The sequence below is a fragment of the Haliotis rufescens genome, unplaced genomic scaffold, assembly GCF_023055435.1.
Source record: "Haliotis rufescens isolate VD_foot unplaced genomic scaffold, xgHalRufe1.0.p SCAF_6, whole genome shotgun sequence".
NCBI classification, from domain to species: Eukaryota; Metazoa; Mollusca; class Gastropoda; order Lepetellida; family Haliotidae; genus Haliotis; species Haliotis rufescens.
In genome coordinates, this window is record NW_025964334.1 from 34731399 (window position 1) to 34752329 (window position 20931).

Consider the following 20931-nt stretch of genomic DNA (forward strand, 5'->3'; position numbering starts at 1 on the left):
AGATGTATTTTCTATGTGAGTGAGTGAGTGAGTGAGTGAGTGAGTGAGTGAGTGAGTGAGTGAGTGAGTGAGTGAGTGAGAATTAGTGAAGGAGTGAGTGTGTGAGAGAGGTATAACACCGCTTATATCACGGCGTTGTCAGCTTGATGTGAGAGGAAAGCCCGAAGTGATGCATGTCTCAGACAACTACCACTTTGCTACAAAAACCTAGAAATAATCGGGGCGAACCGGGATTCGAACCGGGATTCAAACCCACAATAGTAGGTTCCTCGCATGCCCAGGGGACACAACTCTGCACAGGGAATTGTTGCAGCGCCTTGGACGACTGGACCGCTTGTATTCCCTATTTTCTAAGAAAGGCCACATAAACATCCTTCTCTCACATAACTCTTGTTTCATTTAGAACTGTGTACTTCTTTTTTCAATGACTGGGATATCAAAATAAAATAAAGACTTAAAATTCGACCTACTTATTTCTTTTTCAAAACATGATGAGAAACAAGTGTATATACATTGGAATATAAGAACATCTGAAACATAGCCCAACATAGCCATAAACTCTCAAACAAGTAACAATCCTAAATAGATAAAAAAAGAAAAATATGTGCCAAAACAGACCATACACTTTGACTGTACAACACGGAAAGGCAATATTACACTGACAAAAAATATGTATCAAACTGTCACCATTAGTGTGTGTATATATTACAAAATGTTTGTAAACAACAGTTGTAGACATGGTAGAAGCAGTATCACATTTTATAAAGACATGCCATGAATGTGGCCCTTGATGGCAGTTGTCCTTAATAATCTTCAACACTTATTCTATACAACAATGTAATCAACAGTACAAAAAGCAATAAATTACTTGTATTGTACAAATATAAATACTGGCTATTTACAGTTTTCAGGGAAGTAGTTTCCTGAATGATCGTATAATAAGCATAGAACAAAAACACAAAACCAGGATGAAACAAGTGATTGATGTCACCTCATCTCCAATACTGAATCATACTTAATAACATGTCATATTCACTCAACATCAGATTACACAATATCATTCTAGTATACTGAAATCAAATAATTTTGATATTTGACAAATATAACTGATATACTACCAACTTATATCTTATATTAGTCAATCATTTCAAATGGGCTGGGCTGGGCTGGGCTGCTTCCATCTTTCCGAGGCAAGGGCATCAACTGACTATAAAAATCCAGTTCCAACCTTTGCCGAACTACGCTGGAATTTCCATGTCGCACCACCAGTGGCTATTAAGAGTTATGTCCCTTCTATGTCCCTCCTATTACCAATACAATGCCATCACTCATATCACTTGCTTCAAACAAAATGGTGGCACCCTGTCAAAACGATCTGATCGGTAATCAATATCTATATTTTATAAAACAGGTCTTACCCCGCAAAGTGCATCAAATCACTTGAGCACCTTGATAAAAACATGAAAAGATTTGCAAAATATCTGTCGATGCCCAGTTGGCTGTACACATGCTTTGCAAATCCTGCAGTCGGCCCAAATCTGCACATTGAAATCCATGGTGTTTACGAACTGGATGTCTAGTTCGTTACACGATTTTTATAGGACTATGCATAGACTCGTTAGTCAGGCCAAACTGTAACTCCGGAATTCCAGCCTTGTTCGGCAAGGGTGGAAACTGGACTTTTATAGTGCCTCGGGAAGATGGGATGTTTTAGACTGGGATGTCTTGAAATGTCATTCACTGAATGACAACAGCAAGTAAGTAGAGTTTTACACCACATTCAGCAATATTCCAGCAACATTACGGCAGAACTGGACTCCCACATTGTACAGATGTGTGGAATCAAACCTGAACCTTTGACATGATGAGCAACACTTTAAACACTAGATTGCCCCATCACCTGTCACTTAATAAAGATATTGCCATAAGGCAGTAACAATAATACTCTTGGTTCTCAGGCATCACCCGCATCATCATAAAGTCTGACGCACGTTTCGTTTTTATTTCTATTTTCAAAAACAAATAAAAAATCCTAATACTTAATAACAATGTGATCAAAAACAGTGTGCCGTTACTTCCCCGTACATGCGCACTGCTTTACTGCGCATCATGTGTTATGGTCATGGCAGCAATAGGAGTTTGTATGCTTGTTAATGTATGGAGGCCCTTTGCCTTATTTGGTTACCTACTAGTTTGAACAAGCTAAAAAAACAGACACAAAAACACCGCCCGCCCACACTATATTTTCAAAAGTCATTGCTTGAGAACCAATTCTTTTATTTTTTAAGCCTAATATTGCCACTTCATAATATGACATTCCGATTAAGGCAGATGTTAAAAGAAAAACATACCTAATTTGCTAAATGTGGCAGTTTTGATCAAATTTCACAGAAATAAGTTCAGCGTCAAAGGGAAGTCTCCTATCATGCCTATATTCGATACGTCCATGTTTCAGTGGTAAGTTATAGAAGGTTTATATTCCTGATCTTAATAAGCACATACTTCCATATTCATATACATGATTGTTTTGTTTTGTCACCTATGTATTTACAGTGAGTATTTGATATATTCGTAAATATCACCTATAAAACATACACTGCAAAACACATTAAGAAGAAAAAGTTCAATATTTCACAGCCAAGGATAACTTTGTATCCTGATAATGTCAAAGTAATTCAATACTAACAAAATTTGATAAATGTCCTACGCTGGACAGAAGCATTTTGTTAGTATGTTGCATATAAATTTCTTGAGATGATCTTCCTTCAAGGAATAAATACTGTAAATCCCATTCCGTTTTCTGAGGTCTATCACTCTCATTTACCCCAGCATGCTTTTGATGACCAGGTCATCTAACAGTCCAAAGGCACACAGTCATTTAACACATGTTCCAGGTCTTCATTACTTCACTGGTCGTCATCAGTTAACATAATGTGTTCATCAGTTAACATCAGCTGTCAACATCAGCTGTTCATAAGTTAACATCAATAATTCATCATTTAACACCAGCTGAAATTAACATCAGATTCCAATAATAAACATCAGTTGTTCTTCAGTTACCATCTGAAATTAACATCAGATTCCAATAATAAACATACTATGTTCATCAGTTAACATCTGAAATTAACATCAGATTCCAATAATAAACATCCTATGTTCAGCAGTAAACATCCCATGTTGCACTGATTGTCCGAGTGATCACATCTCCACATGGAGGAAGGGACAAAGCTGCTTGAGTTTGTCGATACTCCGGACACTGGTGCAGCCATACAGGTGAAGTGTCTTCAATCTGGGGAAAGAATGCAAGTATCGTGTTTACAAGTAGAAATACATCCCAAATGATGATGATGATGATGAGTGAGTGAGTATGGTTTTACGCTGCTTTCAGCAATATTCCAGCAATATCACGGCAAGGGACACCAGAAATGGGCTTCACACATTGTACCCATGTCGGGAATCGAACCCGGGTCTTCAGCGTGATGAGCGACCGCTTTAACCATTAGGCTACCCGACCACCCCTGATGATGATGATGATGACGATGATGATGATTCATTTACTCCACCCAACACATGATGATAGGGTGTACAATTATCGATACTACCCCAGATCGTATTTGAGAGCGTCTCTATGACGTGGAAGTACTCACTTCTTGCAGTTCTTTACCAGTTTCTGTAGGCAGACCTCGGTGATGTCAGCAAGGAAGTTGAGCTTCAACGTCTCCAGGTTGCGGTTGCAGTAGCTGGCCAGAAGCGTCACACTGGAACACCACACAATTGTGTTGTAGGCTTGCAGCGACCTTTGTAGCACGTCACTGAGTGATGTTTGTGTGACGGTTCATGCAGCAATCATCAATATTCCACCTATATGACGGCTGCCCTGATGGCTGTCTGTACCAATATGATGTGCACCCCTAATCGTAGGTACAAGTTTCCAGGAAAAATCTCTATTTCATATTTGTGTACCGTCAAAAACTACATCGTAGCATTTTAGGTGAATGAACAGGCGATTAACTTGGTAAATGAAAATGTGAAATTTGCAACACAAAAATCACTACATGTGATGATTTACAATAAAATAAGCTGGATTCAGCAATCAGCTGTACACACATTTCCTCCCAGATCTAGATTCTACCAATGATTCAGTTAAAGCATACCCAATATTAAAACTAAAAAGATTTTATTGCAATGATAAGAAGAAGTTGTATCCGAAACTACACTCGTATTAGGAATAAAAAAATTTAATATATTGTTATTTTAGTTTCTGCTTTTTCTAAATAAATTTAAAATAATAATAACCATATGTGTAGCACCTAGTATTTAGGATATTTGTTTGGATATGGACAGTTTCGCAAGTCACTGTCTGCGTATTATACACAAGAAAATATGTTAATTTAATGTGGGAAGCAATGTTGTACAGGTACTTTGGTTAAACCTTTAAGCACAGCAGCCTGATAGTGCTGACAAACTAAAGATGATAATCAGAGCACCTGGGACTTCTGTTGGCTGTCAGAGCACTTTACAACACAGAACAACACCCCATATTGGATTCCATGGTGAACAGGTCCTTGTTACCTCATATGTATACCTGGGTAACACAGCTCGACATCATGGCGAGCGTATCCTCACCCAAGAAGGGAGGTAACTCTGCTGAGCCATCTCTTGATGACAGTGTGCACTACAGCTACTGTGTCTGCTTACCTGCGGTGAGAACACCCAGATGAGCTGATGTCCAGCTGGGTGAGTCGCTGGCAGTTGTTTGACAGGGTCCGGATGCTGTGATCCGTCACATTGCGACATCCACAGATGTCCAGACTCCTGAAGATGGACAAAAATAGTGCACATCATTGATTTGTGTTTGTTTGTTTGTTGTTTAGCAATATAACTCGGCAATATTCCAGCTATATGATGGCGGTCAATAAAGACAAGACAATCCAGTGGCTACAACCATGCTTGGAGTGGAACTTGCAGCCAACCCATTATGTTTACAAACAAGTGATGACTGCTGTGACGCTGAATACTCTTACCCCTGCTTGATTATATTTTTTGTTGGTCAATTTGAATTTCTATTTCATTCCAACGGGTAATTGGTATAATTGGTAGAGTAAGAACGTAAGGGGGATGTTGGGTGTTCTGTTCATCTGCAATCTCGAACCAATCTGATCAAACAAACAAAAATTAAAAATCATCTGTGAAATTTGGTCAGTCGTAAACCTTTTCAAAATTCCCCATGATTGCATTCCCAAAGACATAAACAAAAGGATAAACATTACTACATTTGGGGTTAGAGGGGAAATTTCAAAATTCTTGTAATGGCTGCGCCAACACTGGTGGCAGCGGTTTACCGAGAGTGTAACGAAGGTGTCACACTCCATGAAGGAGCTTGGAGCATGGGGATTAAAGGGAGGTAATTTCTGGTGCTGAGCTTACCGCACATCCATTGAGTATGTGGCTATCTCGACAAGAGCTGCATCTGACACATGGGGGCAGTTGGCAATGATGATTGTCTTCAGGCGAGGACAGTTCCGCACTATCTTCCTTATACAGTTATCCCGTATCTGGAAAGAAACATGCAACACTTGAACTGATGCTAGCAATGCATTTATGTGCCACCTGAAATCATTATTAATGACAGAAAATATCACATTTTACCTTGGTACAAAATCTCCAATTCACCAAGAAACATCTCCAAGATAGTAATCATTTTGGGTAATTACAAGTAAACTTTCCTCTAGAATACAATAGTCTTATTCTCCTGTCAAGGAGACTCTACAATGATAAACCTTTTCTGAGTGTGGAACATGACACTGTGTTTTGTTGATAGAGTTACTTCCCTTTGGGATTTACATCACAAGCATCGATCCACGCAACTGGGATACGATGACACGCATCAACCAAGTCAGCGAGCCTGACTACCCGATCCCGTAGTCGCCTCTTTTGACCAGCATAGTTGCCGAAAAGGCATAATAAGGATAGTGCTTACAAATGCTACTGCTGTTTATAGACAGCAACCTAGTCACAAAGGACTGCATTAAACAGCACAGAATGAACAATAAAACAATTTTTTATTATTGTCATAAAATTCCTTGGATACACAATGAAGTATGTAGGGCGTATAACCATAGTATTTCAATTTTTAGCATACAGAATCTGCAAAGTTCCTACAAGTAGGCAGCTCTGGGACAGCTGGGAGAATGAAGTGAGGGAAAAAGAAGTGACCTACCTGCTTACACCCCCGAAGGTCAAGGTTCTCCACTCGTCCCAGGCTGGCAGACAGGTGTGTGATGGAGGAATCGGTCAGCTGGACACAAACAAAGGGTTACCATGACTACAGATGGGGAGGAGTGAGAGGGCTTTACACTGCTAAGACCCCATACATGGCAATATCTGAGCCATAGTGCGTCATCAATAATTGCATACACCATAGTGCATCATCAATAATTGCATACACCATAGTGCATCATCAATAATTGCATACGCCATAGTGCACCATCAATAATTGCATACACCATGGTGCATCATCAATAATTGCATACGCCATAGTGCATCATCAATAACTGCATACACCATAGTGCATCATCAATAATTGCATACACCATACTGCATCATCAATAATTGCATACACCATAGTGCGTTATCAATAATTGCATACACCATAGTGCATCATCAATAATTGCATACACCATAGTGCATAATCAATAATTGCATACACCATAGTGCATCATCAATAATTGCATACACCACAGTGCATCATCAATAATTGCATACACCATAGCGCGTCATCATTAATTGCATACACCAAGACAAGAGAGTTAACCGACTATAAAAGTCCAGTTTCCACGCTTGCCAGACTAGGCTGGTATTATGGAGTTTCATTTTGGCTGGACTAACGAGTCTATGCATAGTCAAATTCGTGCCACTAAGATCGAGCCCAGGAATTCCAGCCAAGTTCGGCAAGGGTGGAAACTGGACTTTTAAAGTCAGTTAACTCTCTTGCCTCGGGAAGATGCACACATTGTATCCATCTGAAGAATCGCATGCTTTAGCCCATAGGCGACTTGAATAGCCCTCTTTGGAAAACATGCGCGTATCAATTTAAACAATTATACAACCAACAGTGAATGAGTATGATTTCACACCACTTTTAGCAATATTCAAGCAATATTGGAGGGACACAAAAAATGTACCACTAATTGGAATTGAAACCATCCAGTAGGTACGTTGAGTGTAGCACTAAGATACCCAGCTGACCCCGCTGTCAGAAGAATAACAATAATAGCATGTATAGACAACATTTTGACATATTTGCCATGTTGATTGTTGTATTCAGCTACACTTACTGTGGCTACTACTTCGTATCAAAAGTTGTCCTGTTTTCTCAGAGAGATATCAGTAGTTTCATTATTGTTTGGATGACAAGGAACAGAAAGATGCATTATTTACCAGCATCCTAACTGTGTGACATACTCCAAACATGACGGGGGTCTACATGTGAGTGAGTGACTGAATGTTATTTAATGCCATAGTCAGCAAATATATCAACTATATGAATCATCAATCCACATCATCAGGGTACGATGACACTGTATATAGAGGCCTAACAAGCATGAGTTACTGACGTCCCCCAGTCACTCCACTGTTGGTGAACACTGAGTGTAGCAGCTGCTGTTCAGGATTCAACATCAGCAGGAGCACCTCATTCTTGAGGGTTTAAATGTACATACCCGGAAGCATTGTCCGAGGTTGATGGTGAGGAGGTTGGTGCAGTGGGTGGCGATGCAGCGGATGCAGCGTGGAGTCAGGTTGAAGCAGCCGAACAGCTCCAGCACTCGAAGACTGGACACACGAATACAGCATTTAAGATAATTCCATTAAGGATGCTACAAGAAATTCATTTTCACTGACAGCTATTTTGTTAAAGATGCAATTTGGGTTTACTTTGCTGGGACAAAACTCTTAATCTGAGTGAATACATTGGCATCTGGCTTCACATTTTTGGTATGACCCACACAATTTAAATAAAATAAAGCCACTTAAAAGTCGGGAATATCTACAAGATCATGGATAAAAATATTTGAAACAGGAACCGGGAGTGACTTTGTGAGTTGAGTTTTACACTGCTTCTTGCTTGATGAGATGGGAAAGAATGAAGTGATGTAGATCCTAGACATTTACGACTTTGATGAAACCAACAAGCATGGATATGGAGCTGACAAACCTAGAAACATAAGCAGAGCGGACCTGGGATTCCATCCCATGATCCTAGGTTTCTGGCATACACAAGGGACACAACTGCACAGTGAATTGTGACTGGGCCACTCGTGTCCTCACTGTCATAGTTGGTTCATATGTGTAAAATTGACAACAAATTGTTTTTGTTTTTTCAGACCCCATGTAAACATCAAGTCCTGCAGGTGCCACACCCACCTGGATCCGTGCTTCTTGATGACTGTCTCCACACCCTCATCAGACAGCATCTGGCAGCCATTCAGACACAGCGACTCCAGCCTGCAACAAAGGCTCAAACTCAAAGCATCTGTATTATTATAAAAGCCCTCTTTGGATTTTCAAAAATGCTTTAATAACAACAGGCGTGATAATGGCCCGTCGTCAAGCAATATGAGGGCATTATCAAGTTACAGTGGCCCGCTCATTTTTGATAACATGCAGGCGGTTTAATGATAATTCTAACCATTTTAGCAATTCGAGATAATTTTACCTCGGTCAACTATATCGAACAAAATCTCCGGTCAACCTACCTGTGTGCACTCTCCGACAGAGCTGTGAGGCCATTATCGGTGACATGACACCAGCTAGCGTCGACGTGTGTCAGGTGACGACACCGCGCCGAGGCGTGTAGCAAGATGCTGTCACCGGTCAGACCTCCACGACTGCACCGACTGAAGTTCAGCTCCTGGGACACAAAACATGACTTCATGACTCATAGCACAAGCCTGACCATGCTGACAGACAGGCATCACAAAACAGTATCCTTTTATTTCATCATCATGCAACAAACAGTGTTTCATGTCATAAGCAAGGATAATTATGGATATTTTCCTTTTCAAGTGAAATTTCTTTGCAATGGAGCGTGGTCCATAATTTGGGGGTGTTTATGGGAAAGCTATCAGATTTTAACAAATTTGTGGTCACTAAAATTCGTGGAAATTCGTGAATCCACGGAAGATTCTCATCCCTGCAAAAAGATGCAAGCAATCACCAACACAGAAATAGTTTAAAAATCAATTTTAGACAGGTTCGATGGAGCAAAACAATATCCAATGTTCAAGTTTTCTCTTCCCTAATCTTGTCATGTTTATCTGTGGTGATGTAAATGAGTTAGTCCAAAATGAGTTGTGGACTAGCTGGATAACCCAATGACTCTTCCCCTCCACATATGTCTAATATCGGTAAAAACATTTCCCAAAATTCAAACAGATAAAATTCTGCAGTAAAATTTAAAAATTCTGTGAATAATTCAGCAATAATATACACTTCTTTAATACCAAATTAAAATAGAAACAACAAATCTCAATAACAAGTTTAATGGTTGGTTGGTTTGTTGTTTAACGCCACACTCAGCAATATTCTAGCTATATGACCGCGGTCTGTAAATAATCGAGTCTGGACCAGACAATCCAGTGATTAATGTCATGAGTATCGATCAACACAATTGGGTTCGATGACATGTTTCAACCAAGTAAGCGAGCCTGACCACCCGATCCCGTTAGTCGCCTCTTATTACAAGCATAGTCGCCTTTTATGGCAAGCATGGGTTGCTGAAGACCTATTCTACCCCGGATCCTCACGGGTCAACAAGTTTAATGAAACAAGGCACTGGTCCTAAGGCTAGAGCCAAGAGTTATTCAACAACAGACCTCAGATTGAGCTGTATCCCTTATTCATCCACGAAACCCACCTTCAGATTGTCTGTACATTCCCTGAAGAGCTCTCGTAGGCCTCTACCTGTGACGTTGTCGCCGTGACACTGGATGAGTGCCAGTGAGACTGGGTGCCTCATGGCGATCTGGGACAGCCACTGATCACAAATAGCATGGTTCTTCTTCACAGTGATGTGCTTCCCTGCAGCCGAAACATCTTGCATCATACACAGGAAGATTGTGATATCTTCATTTTCGTTCATAAATGTCACAGTATCTACCTTAGATTATGCAGTGTCTTTCACTGATTCTCATAGCACAATTCATAGTTATTTTACAAAGCTGATTCACCTGCTTGTTGCATAAAATAGCATAAAACCTCAATCAAGTTTAAAAAAATTGAGACAAATTTCACTTATTCAATTGTCTAGTGGACTAGGGCGGTACTCTGTACACACAATGACAAAGTGATGACTCACAGAGGCTGTCATCCACAGAGATGCGACAGAACTGTTTGCAGGCTCGCGCCATCCGGGCAAGGTCACTATGTGGTAGGAAGGAGAAGATGTAGAGCCAGATCTCATCCGGCAGACACTGCCACTTGGAGAACTCCCCCTCCTCTATACGTGGTGTCTGTCGGGGGAAGGGGGACATTAGTGCATCGTATGGTACTGCGAGGTCATGTATAGAGTGCCCGTGTGACTAAGGAGATAAACCCACTACTGTGTCAATATCTCTAGCTGTGTAATCTGTAGTTTTGGAGGCACTCAATTGTATTCGTAGAGATGGGTTTAACGCTGCCTTGAACAGTATTTATAAACCTGATGCCATTTTTGCCTATTGTATTGTAGGTATCTTCCTACATATTCTTCCCTAGTAAGATTTCTTCCTGGGTATGACGTTTTACTTTTTCCTATTATGACCTCATCACTGGTATGAGGTTTTACTTTTTCCTAGTAAGACCTCATCACTGGTATGTGGTTTTACTTTTTCCTAGTAAGACCTCATCACTGGTATGAGGTTTTACTTTTTCCTAGTAAGACCTCATCACTGGTATGTGGTTTTACCTTTTTCCTAGTAAGACCTCATCACTGGTATGTGGCTTTACTTTTTCCGAGGAAGACCTCATCACTGGTATGAGGTTTTACCTAGTAAGACCTCATCACTGGTATGACGTTTTACTTTTTCCTAGTAAGACCTCACCCCGGGTATGACGTTTTATTTTTCCCAGTAAGACCTGGATTGGATTTTTTGTGTTTAAATTTAACTCTTCTGACGGTTTATAAGCAAGAGCAAACATTACCCCTCCCTCTCCCTCGTGTTTTACATTTTCAACCAAAACTTTGGAGGCATGTCTTCTCCTATACTCACATCACGGTGTGTCAACTAATGTGGGAGGAAAGTCCATGGTGATGCATATCTTAGATGTTTATCACTTTTGGAAGCCATAAGAATAGGTATGGTGCTGACCAACAAAGAATCAAAATCAGGGTGATCTAGGATTCGAACCAACAATCAAAGGACTCTGTTGAGTGAATAGCACTGCCCCTGAATCTCCCATCTTTAGCCATATTGAGATACATACCATCTCCATGTACATGTTGTAGGCAGTGATGGCAGCGGAGGGGCCTGTAACAGGGAGAACAACACTTCATAACTAAGCTAATATTTGAAATATTTGACTATCATTCTGGTACAGTCTGGTGGATGAATGGATTTGTCATAGACGGACATCTCCCTAGTTGACAGTGAGTGAGTTGGGTTTAGCGGTCAGCTTTACATGGGAGAAAAGCCTTTGGGGATGGTGCTGACAAACCTCGACACATAATAGGCCGAATCCATGACCACACATCTATGCACAAGTGATGACATATCATCCATTGCGCATAACATCACTGAATAAAGAATAACTTTTACGCGTTTTTAGCAATATTCATGATAAACATTGTACCCATGAGGCAAAGCTAAGGGAAGCAACAGTCCACTGGGCTGCTGAGCATTGCCTGTGTTCAAAATTAAAGGGGTCCAGGGGTCCTTGAATCAGAGTGAGTGAGTGAGTTGGGTTTAACACTATTTTTAACAGTATTCCAGTTATATCGCTGCGTGTCAGCTTATTGTGGGAGGAAAGCCTGACGTGATGCAGGTCTCAGACGTTTACCATTTCGGTGAAACCAACGAGCATGGGTATGGCGCTGATAAACCTAGAAACATAATCGAGGGCGAACCGGGATTCGAACCCACAACCATAGGTTTCTGGCGTGCCCAAGGGACATAACTCTGCACAGTGAATCGTGGCGCCTTAGACGACTGGACGACATGTGCCCCCCTTGAATCAGAATTTAAGTCTTTATTTTTTCACATAGGGGTTTGACAATGACTTTGAAAACTGCTTTAAAGCTTAACTTTGAACACTGATCCACCACTATCATATAGCTTGGATACTGCTTACTAGGGCATTAAACAACAAACGAACAAAACAAAGACAAACAAGTTACATGATCAGGGCAAATCTCTGATTTAACCCATGACAATAGGTTTCTGGCATGCCTAAGGGACACAACTCTGCACAGCAAATTGCAGCACCTTATTCGGCTGGGCCACCTGAGCAGCCTTATAGCAATGAATACAGAGGCAGACTAACCATTGGTAGAACACTGTACTTCCACAATGACATCAAGGCTAGGGCAGTTATGAGTGCTCACACAGTGTGTATATACTCACCCTGCAGTGTCCTGGCCATGGGTGGCTGATGGTCCTCCTGGGGCAGTCTGTGGGCAATGACGCTGGTCTGTGAGGGGCTGAGGTTAGGGGGATCAGTGTCCCTCACCCGGGGCTGGTGGTTCCCTCTCACCTGGGCACTTGCGGGCCGCATACTGGATTGCACTTTCCTGAACAAACACAAAGACATTGATAGGTGCTGTTTTACAAAAACATGTCTCAATATTGTCCTGGGATGAATACATCCTCTATTATCTAGCATAACACATCTCTATTCTTTTGTGATCAATAGCCTGGACCCATTTGCCACAATAGCTTCATTTCTGAATTTTGTTTTGTTTGTTGTTTAATGCCGCACTCATCTATATGACAGTGGTCTGTAAATAATTGAGTCTGGACCAGACAATCCAGTGACTGACATGAGCATTGATCCACGCAATTGGGATACAATGACATGCATCAACCAAGTCAGTGAGCCTGACCATTCGATCCTGTAAGTCGCCTCTTACGACAAACATAGTTGCCTTTTATGGCAAGCATGAGTTGCTGAACATTTCTGAAGAGTTTTCACCATCTTCATCACTTGTAGCTAACATTTTTGTCACTCATCAATCTCATTAAAATCAGATGAAAGGTCGTTCTGATGTGACCCCTAATGGGATGTCCTCAGATCTTTGTATAGCGGTAGCGAGAACTAAGATCTGATTTTAATGAGATTGGTCTCTCATTATCGTGAAATTGTACAGTTCATCAAGTGATAGTTCCTCTTCTAATAAATATCTGAATAAGACGAAATATATATTTGAAGAAAATATCTTCAACATGTACTCTGCACATTTATTTAACATACGATAGTTTCGCTCACCTCCGATACAGGTCTGCACTTGCTGGTCTTGACTTTTTGTGCGTCTGCGCCGCACCCCTTCCATCAGGCCTCCGTGTCTCTGCTGTCGCCATGTTCTCCGTGCTGGTGGAACACTTCACTCGGGGGTCCTGCATCATGAAGTTCTTCATTGAGGACCTCGTGCTCAGCTCCCGGGGGTGAAACGATGACCATGCAATACTCGACTTTTCCCAGTGCCGCTGGTAGGGCTTGGCTTCAATAGACTCTCGCACAATACTCTGAGTCATTCTCTTCCTGTCAAGAAGATCTGCACTTTGAGGACGCTGGCGTTCTGACCTGCTGGAATTGTTTCTCATGGCAAGGATATGGGCAAGGAAACAGGGGTCCTGTGAAGGATTTCCTTCGTCCGAGTTATCTCCCCCTGGGGTCCCCAGACCATCCGTTTCTGGAAGTGCTTCAAGAGGGAGATCTGGGCTTTCTTCAGCAGGATTGAGTTGCTGTGATTCGTTCACAGAAGACCAGTCATCTGTATCAATGGAGAAGCTGATTGGCATAGTTTTCATTGCCAGCCTCCTTGCTTTAATGACCTCCTCGTCATCACTACTGTCATGGAGGTCGAGACATGGAACCACCGGGGCATTGCGGCTGGCTGTTCGAGACTCCCGGCTGTCTTGGATGTCAAAAATCTCGACATCTATATCGCCGTGGTTCTTGTATTTGTTGCTTCTGCTCTTTTGATGCTTGGGTGGTGGAGAGTCAAAGCTTTCGGATGATTGGAGGTTAAGAATAACCTCGCCATCTGAGAGATCAGGTTCAACATCAGCCTTGGGTGTTACTACATCAACCTCCTGTTCCTTCCCATCACTTGTTTCGGCTTCAACGTCATCATCGGCTTTGGCTTTTCTACTGAAATAGTTTTTGATGAAGCCTCTGATTACTGGATCACTGATAACTTCACAAAGATCATTAATTTCTTTAGGAGATCGGATATAATTACCAGTAGCACCTGAGCCTGTGGTTGGTATTGCCATCTCTCGCTTGACTCGCTCCAGCTGTTTCATGTGACTATCCACCTGGGCTGGCTTCGTCACACTCACCTTCATATCTGTGTCGTGTCGATAGGACAGGATCTCGGGCGAAATGGAAATGCTTTTTCGTGTAGACACTGTAGGACCTGCTTGCTCAGTGGGGTTTTCAGATTTAACCTCCACATGTTCTGTTCTGTCCTTCCTGTCTGCGTTATCCTTTCTTCTCTCCTTCCTCTTTGCTACAATGGACTCCACCCCGATCAATATTTCCCCACAGTCAGCACACCAAGACATGTATTCCTTGTTCCAGGACGCACATGCAGGACAGACCTTCACCTTCTTGCGCTTCTTCTGCTTGTCATCCTCGTCACCTTCGTTAACAGCATCCTTGGACTTGATGTGAGCAACATCTATCCCAAGTCTTTCAAGTCTGTCCGTGATTCCACCAGCCTTGACACTGGTGGCAGTGACGCTAGTGAAGGCGTCTTCATCAACTGCATCTTCATCCCCAGCATCATCAACTGCTTCTCCATCTTCAGGTTCTTCATCTGGGGTTTCCTCAGCCTCCTCTTCAGTCTGTGGGAGACTGCCTTGAGGGGAGGTGGGTGGCCTGTATATGTTTTCCAAGGAAGAGAAGTACCTGTCTAAAGATGCCTGAGCAAACTTCTTCTGTTTCTCCATGTGAAAAACTTCATTCATTTTGTCTTCTTGCATCTGGCGTCTGAAACAAATGTGAAAACAAGACTTTATGAAATGTGAGATCAGTTCTTGTTACACCACCCCAGTCATCAATATTCCAGCTATATCACAGCAGCATGTAAATATTCAAGTCTGAACCAGACGACCCAGTAATGATCCATGCCATTGGGGCATGATGACAGGTACTGACCATCCAATCCACTTTAGTAGCCTCTCCCAACCAGCATTGGGGTGCTCAAGGCCTACTATACTAAACCGCAATAGAAACGTCACCCCAAGTTACATTGCATGAAAAGTTGTCATTTAAATATCTGGGAAATTTTTGTCAAAGTTTCTCAAATTTAACATTACCTTGTCCGGAAAAATGAAATTGGATGATAAAAAAACAAAGCAGATGACAATAAAACCGATCACCCAAAAGCATCACGGCAACAGCCATGGTAACCCAATGCATGTGAGTTCCGTTCAAATTCAAATGCACATGCGTTCCCACATTTCTTGCCCTATAAAAATCCACCCAGATCGGATAACATTCATTCATTATTGAATTGCTACCACATGCCAAGATTGACAAGAAATCAGCGACACCAAGCCCTTGGAAGCTTGCAAAGCTGGACAAACCGCCCGGCAAGTAGCCAATACATTTCAAGTCCACGTAAGGACCATATACAGGCTCCAGCATCGGTACCAGACCACCAATACTACAGATGACCGACCACGTAGTGGAAGGCCAAGGGTCGCCACCCGACGTCAGGATCCTCAGATTGTGTGACAGCATCTTCAAGATTGCTTTGTTACTGCAGCGGAAACTGCTTGACAGACCATGGTGACACACCAGCGACACATTAGTGCGGACACTGTGTGTCAACAATTGACGAGCAGACACCTCCACTGTCACAGGCCACACTGAGGACCCATTCTGACACCATATCATCGCAGGAACCGTCTTCAGTGGGCAACACAGCATCAGCATTGGCGCCACCAGCAGTGGAGAAGTGTACTCTTCTCAGACGATAGCCGTTACTGTATCTCAACAGCAAATGGCAGATAGAGAGTCTAGCGACACCATGGGGAACGTTATTCAGATACTTGTGTTGTTGAGGGAGACTCGTGGGGTGGTCTGAGCATCATGGTGTGGGGTGGAATTGGTCGTGCACAGAGGGTCTGCACTGTGGTCTTCCAGAACATTGGTCCAGGGAGAGGCAATGGTGTCACAGTAGCTCGGTACATTGATCAACTCTTGAGACCTCACGCCATACCTCTGGCGATAACTGGTCGCTAGCTTCAACGTGTACACTTTCAAGTGTATCCAGTCCAGAATGACATGATGACATGTTTTACCTGTTCGAAAATAGGGTATGTGAAAATAGGAAGGCGGATGCCTCGATGCACACGCGACCCGACAGTCACGACCTTGGGTGGATTGTGGTCCCTCTTGGCAGTGGATGATTTTACAAAGCGCTTTAATTACTTTCGCGGAGGTCGCGAGTGACAGCACAGCCACGGTGATTGAATTAATTAGTATCAAGCGCTTCGCTGAGTACTGCTGACCGCACCCGTCTCGCGTACAAGAGACGGCAGAGCCTTCTCGCGTACACGTTACGCCTGCGACTGCTCATTTGGCACGTTGCTGCAACCACAAGTTTCAGCATGATAACGCCCGTGCCCACACTGTGTGAGCAACAAGAGACTTCAGACAGTGGGAAGAGATTCAAAGACGGCTGAATGACATCCGACCAAGGCCGACAACTGCAGCTGAACTGTGTCAGGCGTTTCTCAGGAGTGTGGGCTCAAGTGCCTATGGCCTTCATCAACCGCCTCATCCATTCCATGTATCGACGTTGCACGGCAGTCATAAACGCACGTGGCGGACACATGAGATACTGACTTGTGATGCCATTTTTTCAGAGACTAGTGTTGTGTTTCACATTAAGAACATTTGACACTTTAATTTCAACCTTGATGATCAGTTTTGCCAAGTTTCATCTTTCTAATATGTCTCAAAGTACGTTTACAGTGTTTGGACAAATAAGGTTTCTTATATATCTATCCATGGTGACGTTTCTTTTGTGGTTCAGTATATAATCTTTGGGTGAAGATGCGATTGGTCTCAGTAATGACAATTAAATCATGCAGTATTAATTATCTACATTTGGAACTGGTTGATATATTTCATTTTCGAGATGATCTAATAAACACATCATAAAGTTTATCAGACGCAACCTCCTTTGCAAGTGTCATCAGATCTTCACGCACAGAGATATACGGTATTTATTCGTGTATATTACTTTACTATATACAGGCTTTTCTGATCCGCCATCGGAAATAGCATATCAACAAATCAATTACACAAGTTAATCCTGTGGTTACACAATCTGGAAATAAATATGTGCTCACTGTATATCTGACCTTATGCTTGATTTTATTAATTTTATTTAAAATTCAATTCAATGATGTTTACCTAAATTTCAGCAAAATCGTGCCCCTGTGATACTTCCGTTTCCCCTGTTCCATAGGGTCTGCTTAACCTCATACCGTGACAGCGCCAAATCACATTATCCACAGCAACAATGATAATATTTTCTTCTGTTTCATTTTTGATGAGTCTACACATCCAGTGTGTATTATACACGAATAAATATGGTAGTATTGGAATAAAAAGATCTTATTTTAATAATATAGTGTCCCAACCTTTCATATTATGATGGTTTTTCCCTCACACATACCTTTGTTCATGGTGTATCCTGATGGCTTCTATGTGTCTATCTGGAGCAGGGGTCCCCTCTTCTCTTTCATCTTCCACCTTCTTGCGTTGTAGCTTGTCCCTGTCTCGAGCTTTAGCCCTCTCAACATTCTTAGACGACTTATCTTTTGCGGTATTCTGGGTCTGCAACAGCACCTCAGCAGGAGGTGAATTAGGAGGGTGGGGTGGGTGTGGCACTGTGGGGACGACCTGTGGTGGGTAGTACACTCCCGGGGGCTGCTGAGCATTGCCTGATGGGGGTTGGGGAGGGGGGTGGGGGACATGGACGGGAGGGACATAGTTGGCATACTGGGTATTGTATGCTGGAGGGGAGAATGGTTGCGATTGATACATGTTAGTATAGCCTTGGTAACCTCCATGGAAGCCAGGATCAGTCATGTAGGGCTGATAGAACATAGGGTGGGGGGAGGCCGGGGTGGGGGTTGTCGGAGTTCGGGGGGTAAACATGTCAGGCTGACCACCATACATGTAGGGTCCTGGAGGCTGCCCATGCATTCCTTGGGTAGGCTGCCCGTGCATTCCTGGGGTAGGCTGCCCATGCATTCCTGGGGTAGGCTGCCCATGCATTCCTTGGGTGGGCTGTCCATGCATTCCTGGGGGAGGCTGCCCATGCATTCCTGGGGTAGGCTGCCCATGCATTCCTGGGTTAGGCTGTCCATGCATTCCTGGGGGAGGCTGTGTAAAATCAGGAGGAAAATGTCCATGGGGTGACTGAAAACCTCCATGGGGTGGCTGGAAAGCCCCCTGAGGTGACTGAAACCCGACTGAGGGTGCCTGGAAACTCCCTGATGGCATGTTCATCATCATGGCTGGATGAAAGGGCATAGTCTGGTTGTATGACATAGCTTGGATTGGCATTCCTCGCTGTAATTGACTACCAGATGAACCATAAGCTTGGCGGTAAATTTCATCTGCTGAAAATGTCACTTTTGGAGCAACAGTTATTTGTTCATAGTTTTTCGCACTGGAAGGTAAGGATTCTGATCCTTCAAGTTCCAAGTCTTGTTTTGTTTTGGCAACAAGGTTCTGAATGTGAACTGGCTCTTTTCTAGGTCTATTAAGCCTATGCCTTGGTGAGCGAGACTGAACATGGTTATTCATATGTCCACCTGTCTCAGGTCGACCATGGCTGGCCTCTTCCTTCTCGTGCTCTACATCTGTTTGTTCTTCTATCAAAGATCTGATCAGATGCGGTGAAGTCTCCGTGGTCTTGTTCTGATAAAGTTCATTAATATCTTTTACAGATTTTTCAACAAATTCTTGATACTTGCTCGCCCCTAACAAATTTTTCATTTCCTGTGAAAGACTATTTTCCATCAAATCTGCATTGTTATTCTGATTCCTGTCCAAGCTGGGCCGGTCAGAGTCAGGCCTATGTGTAGAAAGACCTAGGTCCTGGCAATCAACCTCACTCTTAAACATTGACATGGCATCAAGATCTTGAGATTCTCGCAACAGTTCCTGAGAATTGTCTCTAGACAATGTCTTTGTTTCCTGGCCAGTCTGATGCCCTTTTCTAAATAAATGTTCCACATGCGAATTCCAGTCCTTTGACAACATGTCATCATCTGCAGCAGCAGCAGCAGTAGAAGCTGCTTGAGTTGTCCTTGTACCAGAGTACTTTTTACCAGGCTGCCCATTTCCACCATCCTGCCTAACTCTGGTCTTCAAACCTTTCGTAGATCTTGTATTTGGCATAGGAGCCTGCTTAGTGAGAGAATCATGTTGTCCCAACAAATTGGAATTCTCTGGTCCTGTTCTAAGGGTCCTGACACCCTTCGTAGATCTTGTATTTGGCACAGAAGCCTGCTTATTGAGAGAATCATGTTCTCCCAAGTTATTGAAACTCTCTGATCCTGTTTTATTGCGAATTTTATCGCCTGGTCCATGTTTCTGTTGTTTGTCTGAATCCTGACCAGCCGCAGGGTCAGCTTCGTGGGAAGTGTTTTGGAAGTATGCCAGTCGCCTTTGTCGGACTTCTTCAATGGATGGGGGTTTGTTTTTATCCATATTGTTTTATCACCATCCCCTTAAGCTGATGTCCTGAAAAGAATGCAAGTACAAATATAGCATGTTTGGGCTTGTTTAAAGTGCATTCACAAATATACAGAGAGAGGGGTATTTTTTCATGTAAAACTTCAATCACTATGTTTTTACAATCACCATGATCACAGAGTAATAATTCAGAGAATTATTCATGTAAATAGCACCAGCAAAAATTGAATAATTAATAATGATCAACATGATTTGAAAAACCAAGCTGTGTATGATGCCTACATCATATAAGTTTTGTTGCTCAACGCCACACTCGGCAATGTTCCAGTGGTCCATAAATAATTGAGTTTGGACCAGACAATCCAGTGATTGACATAAGCATCGACCTACGCTACCATCGGAACATGAAGTGAATGGGTTACCGGTCTGTTATTACCTCAAGTTGTGGTAATAAAATTATGACATGTAAGTGTATATACATAGGGAAATTATATGGGAGTACGGTGATATTAAACTTTCAGTCACAAACTCACGGGAAATATTTTTAAAAAATACGAGGGTAATCGGCCACCACAGTCTGAATAGGATTTATGAAGGTGGTGTTCTCGCCACTGATGTAGGGTTATGTCTTGACTGTAGGATTCCATCGTGGCTCTCGGCTACATTAGCATGATAAGGCCCTAGATACTAAGTTCAGAAAGCCAAAGAAATACTCACTGTGACTTTGCAAAAACAATCTCAAAGAAAGTAATTTGTGGTCTACATTTAAACAATAAATAACATTTTAGTTGGTTCTTAAAATCTGTTCATCAGGTGTCAATGTAAGGTGAACAATACGTACTTCTACACCAAGATATCCATCAAAGCACTTTTGACAAGCACCTGCCAATAACTTTAGTCGCCATTTTGTAACTCTGGCATTTGTCGCCAGGGTCCCGTTGAAAAAATAATAATATGATAATAATAACTCTAGAAGTAAAGAGTGTGTGTTTGATAACACAACGA

The 20931-nt window shown here is 42.3% G+C and overlaps 1 protein-coding gene across 1 annotated transcript; it reads right to left on the reverse strand.

Annotated features, from left to right (window-relative positions):
- Window positions 1-1568: 1568 nt before the first annotated feature.
- On the reverse strand, window positions 1569-20838 carry LOC124117572. The gene is made up of 15 exons (XM_046479527.2): window positions 20768-20838; window positions 17894-19974; window positions 13462-15189; window positions 12600-12766; window positions 11464-11507; window positions 10358-10511; window positions 9917-10080; window positions 8757-8911; window positions 8425-8505; window positions 7722-7833; window positions 6221-6298; window positions 5428-5555; window positions 4699-4815; window positions 3648-3758; window positions 1569-3289 (listed from the first exon to the last, which is right to left on the reverse strand). The coding sequence occupies exons 2-15, from the start codon at window positions 19939-19941 to the stop codon at window positions 3199-3201; spliced, it is 5178 nt and encodes a 1725-aa protein (XP_046335483.2). The 5' UTR covers window positions 19942-19974; window positions 20768-20838; the 3' UTR covers window positions 1569-3198.
- Window positions 20839-20931: the final 93 nt, after the last annotated feature.